Consider the following 12,827-nt stretch of genomic DNA (forward strand, 5'->3'; position numbering starts at 1 on the left):
TTCAGAGGCTTTCAGAACTGAGCACAGTTATGAGAATGGTTTTCTTCAGTGTCACTTAAGTACAGTTCATTGGATTGCATGTACCTAATGAACCTCTTTACCTTGCAGTCAATCTTCTGTTAACATTCAACAAAATAATGAACTTTCCTGCTCTTTGCTACTTTATCTGAGTTTTGAAGGCTAGTGTTCTTGATAGGCTACTTCAATTCATTTCAAAATAAAGTAATATGCATAATAATATAAAAATTGAACTCAGCAGTATGTTTAAGAGTAATTTCCCATGAATACCAGTAAATGTCATTGCAGCTAGCAGTGTTCATAATTGAATTGGTTTGTATTTGAGATATGCAAGAGTTACACTTCTTCCATTTGAATCACATACTATTTTAAAAACTATTTTATAATCTTATTTAGACAAAAGTCAGCAGAGTGTGTATCTTGAAGGTCAGTGATGCTTTGCTATAGCTGTAGCAATTAAATTGAAACCTACAGTTGCCTAGTGATCAAAATAAGGAATATTTGAAAAAATGCAGTTGCAGGAAAATGTGTACTGTTAATTTTATTTTGAACTTGACGTATTTGTTGACACAACTTGATTAAATTTTATATATGATGTTTTACAGTGCTGAATCTGTAACACTCAATGACTGTCTTCAGTTGTCTTATTTGCCTTCCAAAAGAAACTACATGCTGCTGTTGTATCCCAGAGAAATTTTGATTCTTGACTTGGAAGTGAATCAGACAGTGGGTGTGATTGCAATTGAAAGAACAGGTGTGCCTTTCCTACAGGTAATGAAAATTTGATTGGGTTCTATCATTGTGGTAGTTTATTAAGATGATATACGAGTTCGTGACCCTCTGATTAGTTCTAGAGGGTGACAAGGAGTTAGCTTATCAGGAGGAAAAAGGTCCTCTAAACCAAGCATTGTTTAATTTAGTTTTCTGAAGTCTGCAGCAAACCCACTTCATTTTGAGGTGTTACAAAAGTTACCGGTGTGGAAATAGTGCTGTGGAAAAAGGACATTTCATTCTTCGGTGGTGAAGCTGCTTATGCACAAGTTAACACTAGATCTCTGATCATCTGCCTTTGCTTAATTAGACAGCTAAGTCTAGCCTGTGGTCTTACTGATACATCATTATTCACTTGGAATCGTGAATTCTGATGCCAAAAAAGAAAGTGTTGTTCTTTTAAAAAAGTGATAGCTAAAAGGAGTATGTAGGAGTGCATCAGTGTTTATAAAAAAACAAATGGCCAAACCCAAACAAAGCCCAAACCAGCAAATGATTAAAACAAAAACTTTCAATGAATTTCTCAAATTAATGGACTTCTAGTCACAAGTACTATAGCTAAAGAAATCATTGAAATGTTGCATTAATGGTAACTCTTTGTTGACCTGTATATACATCGGGAATTGCATGTTCATTTGCAAGTGTACTTTGCAAAGGATAAAATTTTGATAATGGAATATAATGTAGTATCTCTTTACCTAGGTAATTCCTTGTTTTCAGCGTGATGGGTTATTTTGCCTACATGAAAATGGTTGTATAACTTTAAGAGTTCGCAGATCAAACTGCACTATAACTGGAACTCCAAATGAAGAGCCAGGTAAGTTTTGTATCAAAAAAGTCCAGAAGTGAACTTTGAGGCATTTTAATTAATACTTTAATACCAATATTAACCATCATGCTTCATACAGGGTAGTGAGTTACAGCCCTTCTGGTATTTTTTCTCTTATAAATTAAATTAAATTTATGCTGTGCTTTCCCAAATTTGTTTTTGACTTCTCAGATATTTAGTACAAAGTAAGATATATTAATATCCTGCAAATCCTTTTATCACTAAATAATATCTCAGTTATGGAAGTGGCTTAACAGTCACATATACAAGAATGTTTTAGATACAAGATGATTAGAGTTTTCTTTTTATCTTTCAGAAAAAACCATATTTTTCAAGGAAACACAAGGTTTTGGATGTCATGGTCAATTGGAAGAATTGAGTTTAGAACTAAGACATGGGCTTAAAGATTAAAATTTAAATTATTAAACCTTTGTCTCTTTTACGTAATGTTACCAAGAATAGCCTTTTAAGTATAATGGAGGAGACTGGAAAAAAGAAGACAAACCATAGTTCTGTAAATGTAAAAAAGTCCTTCTTTTTGGTTAGAGTTTGTTTGGCTTTTTCGCTTTGGTTTTGACACTTCGGTAATTTCTAGTGAGCTAAATTACTTGTTTCCAGTGTTACCAATAAACCAAATGAGTTTTGGATTGTGGAGGGCAGATGCACTTTCTGCCCAGAGATGAAACAGTAATTTTGTACATTTTCCAAGATTGATGTGGAATAAGAGATTTTAAAGACTAAGTTACACTTTGGAGAACTTTTCAGAGCTGTGTTGTGTACAGCAAGATGAACAGCGTATAGTTTTTGATTGTTTTTCCTAATTGTTGCACAGGAAGCACGTGGATTTCAACCAAAGAACTCAGTCATGCTGCAAATTTACCTCTGTTGATTGATCACGTCCACATGTTTTCCACTCTAATTGTTTGTCCCCTGTGGGACATTGATGTTACAGATCCAGACCCAGTTCAGGAGCTGATTTATGATTTAAGAAGTCAGTGTGATGCTATCAGAGTAACAAAAACTGTTCGGCCCCTTCAGTATGGTGTGTTGCCCAGTGAATGAGAACTCTGCAGCTCTCATAGTCAGTGATGGCAGGGTAATGATCTGGGAGTTAAAGTCCAGTATTTCTGGCAGAAATGTGCGTAACAGGTAATGGGATTTATTTTTCTTACCAAAGTTTCCATCTGTTATATTAACAAGTGGTGTGTAATATTTAATTATATTCTAAAAGCAACAGTGATGTCCTTGTGTGTATGGTATTGTGACATGTGCTATACATTTGTGTGAATGAAAGGAATAGTAACAAAATACATCATAGAAATAGGTTAGTTCCCTTGGTTTGGGGAAGTTAAGGAACTTATTTACTCTTCTTTCTTTAAAAAGTAATACCATACTAAGTGATCGGAATAAGGAAACAAAAGATAGAATGAATGTTCATATTATTTGGGGGAAACATTTTCTTCTCATTTGGCTTTCTTCAGACTGCATAATTTTCCTCAGGAATGGATCTTCCCTCTCATTTACATGAAAGGACTTCAAAATGAGAGTCTTGAAAGGACTAAATTTTTAGTAGGGCTTTCTGCTAGATAATGCATGAATTTGACACGGCACAATATGAGGCTGCACGGCAGGTGGCTGGAATACAGTGGTCTAAATATTGTTATATACAAAACCTTTAGAGTTTTATATTTTGAGCGGTCTCTAAAAATACTATACAAAGTAGCGTTGTTTTTTGAACATTCGGTGTATTAAGGTTGTTCAGCTGCAATAAACTTTTAAAGTATTATTGAATAAAATCAAGAACTTCCTGCCATAAAAGAAATAAAGAATTCTTAGTACGCTTTTAAATGACAGTAGAACCATATTGTCAATGTAGATCCCTTTGTTGCTTATCAGTCATTTAATGTTTTTATTCTTGGTGTTCTACAAAAATACTGTTAGATGCATTCTTTGTGATGCATATCCAAGACAGTTCTTTAGGATCCATATGTTGCTGGGTTTTACTACTTGTATTCTTAGACCCATTTCTAAAAAATTGATCTTTGTCATGATTATATAGCCAGGGAAAATGTAATAATAATATAAGAACTACTGAGTCTAGAAGGTTCTGGGTATGGTTGAATTGTACTGACAGGTAAAGCTTATTTCTAGTTGGCACAGGCTGTAATGGATTTTGAAGGAATCTTCTTCTGTTGGCTCTTGATCCTGCTGGATTTGATGGTCTTAATTAAAATTGGAACTCAAAGTCTGTTAAAGTGTGATTTTTAAAGAAAAAAGGCTGTGTATGTGCCTTAAAGTGCATTTTTGTGTACAGCTGGGTGCAGTCAGTGGTCTTTGGTCTTTGTTATGACGTAGACCTGCCCTCAGCCCAGCAAGATACGACTGCCAATGCTGCAAGGGCTGTTTGAGTCCCTTTTAGATGGAGATGTGCTGGAACCTAGTCACCCTCATTGGGGAAAAAATAACACAAGCCCTTGATGCACAGATATCCCGCAAGACTCTAAACGTAGGTAATACCATTAAGTTTCTGCTGTAGCTTTGTATATGCAGAGGCAGTCGTGTTTCGTATGTTTAGGTGAAAGGCACTGCTTCAGTTACGGGTGTCGTCATCTGGAACTTACATAAGAAGTTTACCTAGGTTAACAAAAACTGTTCCATAAGTTTGGGAATCTGTTCTTAAATGTCAAAATATTTATGATTGGTGCTCAGCTGTATTGATTAACATAGCTCAGCATATTAATACACAATATATTTAAAAGCCTTCATTCAATGCTCGCTTCAGAGCAAGGGATGTATCTGTTTTTCTGTTACTTACAAATATCTCTAAGAAAGATTAAAGTTGTTTTGTAAATTGTTCCTTTTTGTGTGCATTATGCTCATGGAAGTTGATAGGGGGAATAATCTTCCTAAAATATTGTGCAAGTAATAAGTGGTAGGAATACTGAAAGAACAACCTGGGGGAAAAACAAAGTCAAGGACCTAAGTCAACAGGCAATGCAGTTTGTATTAAGATCTTGTTTTCATTTCTTTTACAGCAGTTCAAGTGCATCACCTTTGTATTCCCCAGTCTCATTCTGTGGAATTCCTGTAGGAGCATTCCAAAATAAACTTCCAGACCTCTCGTTAGACAATATGATTGGTAAGAATTTCTTTCGCTAATATTACTGCTGCCCATTTCTAGGATTTTTGAATAATTTTGTAGATCTTAGCTTACTTGAGAAGTATGTATGTTAGAATTATTTTATATGCAATTTAAATAGTAAATCTGAAAGAAAAGAATTCCTGTTTGCTAAAGAAATTATCCAGTTAATCTTTTTGAGGATTTTGTGTTGAGGACTGATGTTCAAAGTTCATTTTCTCTGAGGAAAGAAAAAAGAAATTTCAAATGGAATTTGACTAAAGCTCCTTCATTTTTTGAAAGTAATCTTAAACGGATGAAGAGAATTTATGTGATGCATCCTATCTTTGTGAAATCTAGATAGTATCTGACACTTCAATATTGATAAATGTTCCATAAAGATAATGGTTACTGCTATGTTTTAAAACTAATTTTTGCTGGAAAAGCGAGTAGTGCTGCTCAAAGATACAAAGGTGCATATTTGGGATTGCTTTTATTAAAAATTGTATTAGCCACTGCAGGCAGCTTACCACTGTGGCAGGTTCTTTCGCATTTTATCTTTTATGTTTAAAAATGACATTTAGGGCATGATTTTTCTCTTACCTGCATTTCCTGTAGTCATTGACATCATAGCTATTGTTATTTTGTACCTTGCTTACCTGTACTTCCTGACTGCAGGTGGTGTACAGCAGTGGAATTAAATCTTTTTTTGTGCCCATCTGTGTTCTTGTATCTGAGCAAATTCACTGTATTTCTAGTGGTAGATTGCACTCAGTTTTTACTGTTTGGAGTTGTATCTCCATAAGTTTTTGAATTGGTCTAATAATAAAAAAATAAAGCTACCCTTGACTTCTGGAAGAAGACTGAAATTATTGCACTTACTCCGTCGTCGTCATCGTCCCCCTCCTTTTTTTTTTTTTTTTTTTTTCTCCTTACTGTTAGGGAAGACGGTTAGTATTGGAGAAATTAGAAGTGCAGTCTTCCAAAAAGTTTCACCAAAAGTTCAACAGGAAGGAATGTGTCTTTAAATAAACATTGCTATTTTATATGTTAGGCTATTTGTAGTTTTTATTATTGTTTATTTTATTGTAGTATTTATTATATTGTGTCTGATAACTTTCCATAACACCTCTGATTAAAATTTAATACTAACAAGTATTAATTTTTAAGCAGGGCAAGGCACAATTGCTGGAGAAGAACAGTTAAAGAGCTCTTTTCTGCAAGAAGTGCACCTCAAATTTCTGCTGACGGGACTTCTTTCAGGACTTCCTTTGCCTCCATTTGCTATCCGTATGTGCCCACCTCTTACAACAAAAAATATTAAACAGTATGAACCAATCCTTGCTGTTGGTAAGTGCCTTGAATAGGTTATTCATGGCTTTCAAAATCATATATTCTATATAAAATACAAGTATAGTTACTGATACAGAAAAAATCCAAATCAATCTGTCTTTTGATCCTTTGTAACTAATCACAGGTAGCAACCACTGTATTAGTTTGCATCCGTGATAGCCTTTGGATATTTTTTTTTCTGTCTAGGGTTTAAGTAATGCTACTTGAAGAATTGCAATATATTAACAGGTTTGTATTTATCCTTTCATTTACTATGATATTGGTCTGTTGACACACTCTGGTTAAGTGCTGCTTTCACTTCATTCTAAACACCAATAAATATGGACTTCTGCAGCACTGTGTTGCTAGAGTAAGTAAATGAGCTTCATAGAGACTGTATTTTTGTTCTGGTGTAAGTTCATAAAATTACACTTAAAGCACGTAATTTTCCCCGAATGAATCTATTCTGTCTTATTACAAATGTAGTTGAACTCCTCTAGATATCAGAATAGTTGCCAGTGAGCACCTGATTTTTAACTGTAAGTTCTCCCTATTTAAGTGTGATTCTTCTGGCATGCCTTTTCAGACCACGGATTTCACAGTGTATCGATACAGGTTGCTGTCTTTCTCTGCAGTCAGCAGACTGGAACTGTAGATACAGAGATGCTGTAATTTAAAGATCGTAGTAGTTTCTCAGATCAGACTTGCAGATTTAGGTTGTTGAAACCTGCTTCTGATATGTTTAAGATATCAGCTGATTCTGAGCTGCCCAGTCAAGACTGACTGTTGCAAGTCAGACTTGGGAGATTCTTGTTATTCTTAAGGTTGCCTGTGGTATGGAGCCTTAGGGTTTTGGATGGAGCACAGGGGTATTGCAAAGATGAATGTTACACAGGAGCTTACAAAGAGGATCCCACTCCAGTAATGAAAACACCATAATAATGCATGTATGTATGTATGTGCGCAGTTCTCGTAGTACTTCAGTTATTACTGAGCTAAAAGTACCATCAGTAGCTGTGTTCTAAAATGTAGGCAAGCTATCATTACATGATGTGATGCTACTGAAATATAACTTTTGATTTTATGTAAGCTGTGGCTGTTAAAACAGGTGAAATAATAAGATTAGGAAACTAACAGTAGGTATAAAGAACGTTTACAGCAAGGTATGCAACATTCTACACTTAAGGTACCTGAATTGCTCTTTAAGTATCCATTGTTGTGTTTAATAAAGTTGATACAGATATAAAGAAAAAAGAGAAGAACAAGTAAGTGTTCCCAGTGTCTAATAGAAAATTGTAACTTTCGGTGTTTCTGGAGGGTTTTGATCTTATTAAAGGTCATAGCTACTAGTTATTGATTTGTAATTTGAAAGAGGTCATTATTTCAGGGATGAGAAAGCAGAATTGCTTTAATGATTTGGTAAAACTTACCCAATATTCACCCCTGGGATTATTGGTGGGTAGCAATTAATAATTTTCCTGATCTTGAGTAATCAAAACAAAAAGAAACATTACTTTTTCCTGCAGCTGGGTATGTTGTGAAAATGCAAGAATAAGCAGATTTTCTACAGGCTCTACAAATAGGTTCAGGAAAATGTCTTGATCCAAATGGATATCACTGGCTGTGGAGAACCTTGGAGAGTTTAATGTTCGGGATTTAAGCACTAGATATCAAAATACTTCTTTAATTGTAAAATATAATAGTTAAAGATATTTAAAAATAAACCGAGAGAAACAACTGTAAATGCTGCATTTGCACTAAGTTACAGAAGAGAAGAATAAAATGGGTGTAAATATTCTTTTTCTAAAATCACTTTTTATAGGTACAAGTAATGGCTCTGTCCTGGTGTTTCATCTTACAAGTGGACTCTTACACAAAGAGTTAAGCATCCATTCCTGTGAAGTCAAGTAAGATTTTAACTCCTTCTATAATCCTTCTGGGAGACAAATACTAAAACATGTAACATTGTACCAGCAATGTGCAAGTCTTGCTTCATTGTCAGTGATGCTCAAGAAAATTTCCTGTTGAGTAACAAACCCTAAGAGTTTCTCTGCAATATATAAGCAGTAATACACTGTCAAAATCACAGTGAAACTTACATTGAACTAAATATTAGAATTGTATCTGTGCCTGCTGATCTAGGATGGATATCAACTACTTCGTTTCTTGAGTCCATTGTAGTACAAAGAAGTCTTTTTAAGACAAGAAACGTTATTACAGTGTCTTATTTTTATAACTGTTATGATTCATAGATTGCATTCTTTGAAATAATTCTGTTTTGTACGCCAGGGTTTATTTACTTTGCCCCCTTGGGGCTGAAATTGCTATTGAGACAGTTCTAGTCCTAACCGAAGTAAAAATAATTTTATTGTTGAAACATTATAAAGATTGAATACAGGACTCAGTATTTATGCATCCTCAGAAGGCACAGGGTTAGTTTTAAAGCTGTTGTACTGTGTGTTTGTGTGTAGACAATGGCATAACTTTTTGGATAACTAATGGCAAAGATACTCAGGATGGTGCTTGCTGGATACATATTTCCAGACAGATTTAATTGTGGAAATAAAACATATTTTGGTAGTAATATGAGTTAAAATTTGTATCAGACTTGTGGCATGAAGCCTTCCTCAGGTTAAGGTCTTCGTTTTACTATTCATTCTACAAAATGTTAAGAAAAGTACAGGTGACAGAGAATAGATAGCTTTAGGAATTCATTATGGAAACCTGCTTTGAATCTACCACCAAATTATTCAGTATATTTGTTTGGTGTGATTAGTCAACATTGTCCCTTTCTGTTATAAACCATTTCAGTTTTATGGTTTCATGCCATTACCTACTCAGAAAATTATTTTCGTTTTATTTCTTGTCGTGCAGCACAAGAGGATATTACTTTTTTCTTATTAAGGTCATAGAATTCAAAGTGAAAACCACTAATAACATTTCAGAGATTAAAAAAAAAAATTTAAAATGGGGAGACAGAAGAAATTCTGCTTTTTAAAAAATACTTCTTTATCTATTATTTAGGCTTCATGATTATTTGAAGTATTGTTAGTTTGGGCTTTTCAATTTCTAAAGGTTTTCCAAAGTTTTTTGAAAAACTTAAAGAATACATTTGTCTTTTTAGCAACTGTCCTCGTAAAAGTGGTAGTTCTAGAACACAATTAAAATTATTGTGAATTTTATTTAGCTGTGAGCTGTTATCTGGGTAAGTCTTAAATACTTGTTTTAATTTCCTCAATTCTGTACTTAATGATCTGAGTGACTTTCTACATAATTTTTACAGGCTCACGGGAATGCTTTAAGCAATGTAGAATAAGGCAGAGGGATTTTTTTTTTTTAATTAATATTCATGGAGTGCAACAGTTTTTCTTTCAGTGGGAATTGTTATTTTACCTCTAAAATGCAGATAGATTGGATAATGCCTCTATTTCATTTTTACCTGAAAATACACCTTCAGCAAACATCATTATTTTAGTATGTAATTTAGAATAACCTGAAATCGTAACTCAAGGCCAGCAGAGTTTTCAGCGCTCTGTAGTTTGAGAAGAGAATGTAATAAAAATAAGGTCTTTGGAATGGCAACTGTCCTGTACATAACAAGTGTGCTAAAACCATGGCCACTGAATTGTGTAGGTACTAGCAATTCTGACATATTTTTTTTTGGCTATTGAAGTGTTCTTTTGTAGAAGCTACATAATGTAGTCACATGCTACATGATGTTTTTTGGTTTTTTTTTAAACTTTGCAATTCTGTATTGTGCTTAGGAGGAGGGAGAATTGTCTTTCTGTCCTCCATTTAAGATAGTTCATACTCGTGAGTAACGCTGAAATATTCATTTCATTTATGATTATTAGTTGGCTATTTCACTGTTTGTTTAGATCTGTGTGAGTAAATCGTTCTCCTTTGAGTTTAATTTGGTTTTTATAAGGAGACTGAGGTGAGAAGCAGCAGAAACGCTTCAGAGCACACAAAAGGAAAAGTCAGTCGGGCTACTGCTAGGAGCAAGTGAGGGAAAAATCCAGAAGGAGACTAGAGCATGTATGCTGGGTGAAAGAAGCTGTGAGCAGGAGGTCAGTCTTTCTTCTTTCAGGATAGAGAAAAGCAAGTAATTGCTATTATTAAGAGGAATAAGAAGATCCATGAAATAACTAAGTCTGATACCTGTTCTGTCTTCAAAGTGGAGCAATCTGAGCTATTGTGGTAAGATAGGAGATGCTAATACACCTTCAATGCAGAGAAGACAATATTTGAGACATGTAAGTAAAATGCCTGTGATGTAACTTCTAGTTCAGTGAAACTGATGCGTTTGCAATGCCTCTCACTGCTACTTTTGCTTATTCTGGTAGATAGATAATTGACTAGAGCAGGGCTTCTCATTCTTTTTCACTGAAGCTCAGCAAGTTCAAGATTGCAACAGCTTTAATTTTTAAAATTTCCTTGACTGTAACAAGAATTTGCATGGCCTGCAGGCAAAACTTGAAAATTACTGCATTGCAACTAAATGTTAGTGGTTGAATTTAAGCTGTTTTAGCAGGTGAATTTAAGCTGACTCCGCTTTGGGAAACTGCTTTGCAAACATTCATCACCTCCTTAAAAACAACTTGCTTCACGTAGAGAAAGATGAATGAAAAATATCTACCACTTCCGTCACACACGTGCTGGTGTGCTGGTTTTATTTCTGTGCATTAGTAAATACCCGTTGCCTGAGAAGCGTAAGCAGTGCTGCAGTGAAATCCTCGTATTTGGAATTGAAATTTGAAGTCACCATTACAGGATATACAATTACCTCCACTTTCAGCGTTTAACTGTAATTTCTTTTTCTTAACCTTCCCCTTATTAAAAAGGAAAACCTTGATTCGTTGCTGATGTTCACTTTTGGACATGGAGACCATACAAATACTTTTGAAGTACTAGGAAAATTATTTTTAAGTAACAAAATTGGAGACTGAGGGTATTTTCTGATAATATGATTCAGATTTTAACATAGTATTCTTTAAAGTATGGTTTTATTTCCAGTTTTACCTCTTTTTCTTATAATTAATTTGAGTGGCAGCTGCCTTGTCATAAAGCCACAACAATCCATTCCCAGCTAGAAAAGTCATTTGTGTTTTTATCTGCTTCAGTACACTCTGTAATTTGTTTGCATTGGAAACATTAATCAAAACAACTGAATCTTACCCCTGAAGTAACTGAGACGAGTTGAAAGTACAGAATAGCTGAAATTCATATCCAGTCTGAGAAATAGTTTACAGCTGAGTGTAGCCCTTTATTCTAGTAGACAGAGATGTCTTTTATGAGGAATTTTTGCAAATGACGCTATTTCAATAGGGAAGGCATTACTTGTTTCCTTCATTAAAACTTGAACCACTGTCTGCAGATTCCCAGTTTACATGTGTGACGATAACAAATATTATATTGTTTCAGGGTAGCTTAGCAGTTAGCTAAGGGTTCCTTTTGGTTATGAGTGTCTTGGGTTTCTGAAGGTTTCCATTGGTATTGACAGATGGCCAGCCAGCAGCAAAGTAAAAGGGCCTGTCCTGTTAAATCTGAGCTGATGAAAGAAGTATGGAAAATGCCTCAGGTCTGTGAACGAGAATGGTGAATAGCTCCTGGCAGTAACCATGCATGATGGGTATCCTCTGCTATTTCCAAAAAACATAGGTGAATAATAGATAAACATTAGAAAGGTGTCAGGATTCGTATTTCTTCATTTCAGAAAGCTCCTTGTATTTATGACCCTTCGGAGACTTGCAATGTCACACGTTATTGCAATTTTAGATTTCTATTCAATCATTCCTGTAACGTTTAAGTTAATAATTGAATACTTTTCATTTTGATTGAAATTATTGGTTGGACTTTCATAGGACCTGGTGGGAAAAGGGCTGGGTCCTAAATTTTTAATTTTACTTGATGATTTAGGAGTAAAGCTTCCCTTTTTTTAAAGCTTGAACTCAAAAAATAAAGATAAATATGGCTGTAACTTACATGTGCGCAGTATTATGGGAGTGCTTTTGCTTTCACCCATCTACATTGCATTTAGGAAACTTCTAGTTAATACAACGTGAGTTGGATTTACTGACAGTAAATAATACATACAGTCATTTATCTCTCTCGTATTTCACATATGTTCTTGCAAAACAGACCATGATTTTACAATTGATGTAACAGAAGACTTAGTTGTCCTGAAAATAGTTCCTAAGTAATCTGTTTCAAGGATTTGAGGAGAACCTGAATCCTTTTATTTGTGTTAAAATAAACTTGGGCATATGTATGTATTAGAACAGTCTCAGTTTTCTTGTAGATTATGCTCCTTGATTTATTTCACAGATAAAGCACTTAGCAATTTTTGCTGGCACAAAGTGTGTGTGTGAAATGGGCCAAGAGGACGCTCTCATTTTGGAACAGGACCACCTAGTGCTGCTTTCTGTCATGTTGTGGTCTGTGGTATATTTCAAGAATTTGCTTAGAACACGTGTGTGCTGACAGTATGTTGTACACAGTGTAACTTTACCTACTTGCAACACTTCAAGGTAATGTGGTTCAGGGCTGCCTTGGCATGGTCTAAAAGAAGAGAAACAACGAACAGGTTTTCAGCTGTTTTGTAATAGCCTTTGAAATTTGTTCAGCGCCTCTTTTTTTTTTTTTTTTTTTTTTTAATCATCTTTGTTTCTCCTTTCTGGACTGAAAGAATCAAGTCTACCTACCCTGCTCTCCATATTAATATTTTTTTTTCTTTCTGTATGCCAGCAAAATTGTGTT

General features: G+C 34.7%; 1 protein-coding gene across 1 annotated transcript in view; it reads left to right on the forward strand.

Annotated features, from left to right (window-relative positions):
• Positions 1 to 12,827, forward strand: part of WDR11 (WD repeat domain 11) — a 46,258-nt gene that overhangs the window by 11,893 nt on the left and 21,538 nt on the right. Inside the window, 7 exon segments of the mRNA XM_055720643.1 lie at positions 624 to 789; positions 1,492 to 1,606; positions 2,571 to 2,647; positions 2,649 to 2,767; positions 4,654 to 4,757; positions 5,910 to 6,086; positions 7,891 to 7,975. Of these exon segments, the coding sequence (XP_055576618.1) occupies positions 624 to 789; positions 1,492 to 1,606; positions 2,571 to 2,647; positions 2,649 to 2,767; positions 4,654 to 4,757; positions 5,910 to 6,086; positions 7,891 to 7,975 (843 nt within the window).

This window comes from Falco cherrug, chromosome 9, assembly GCF_023634085.1.
Source record: "Falco cherrug isolate bFalChe1 chromosome 9, bFalChe1.pri, whole genome shotgun sequence".
Lineage (NCBI taxonomy): Eukaryota > Metazoa > Chordata > Aves > Falconiformes > Falconidae > Falco > Falco cherrug.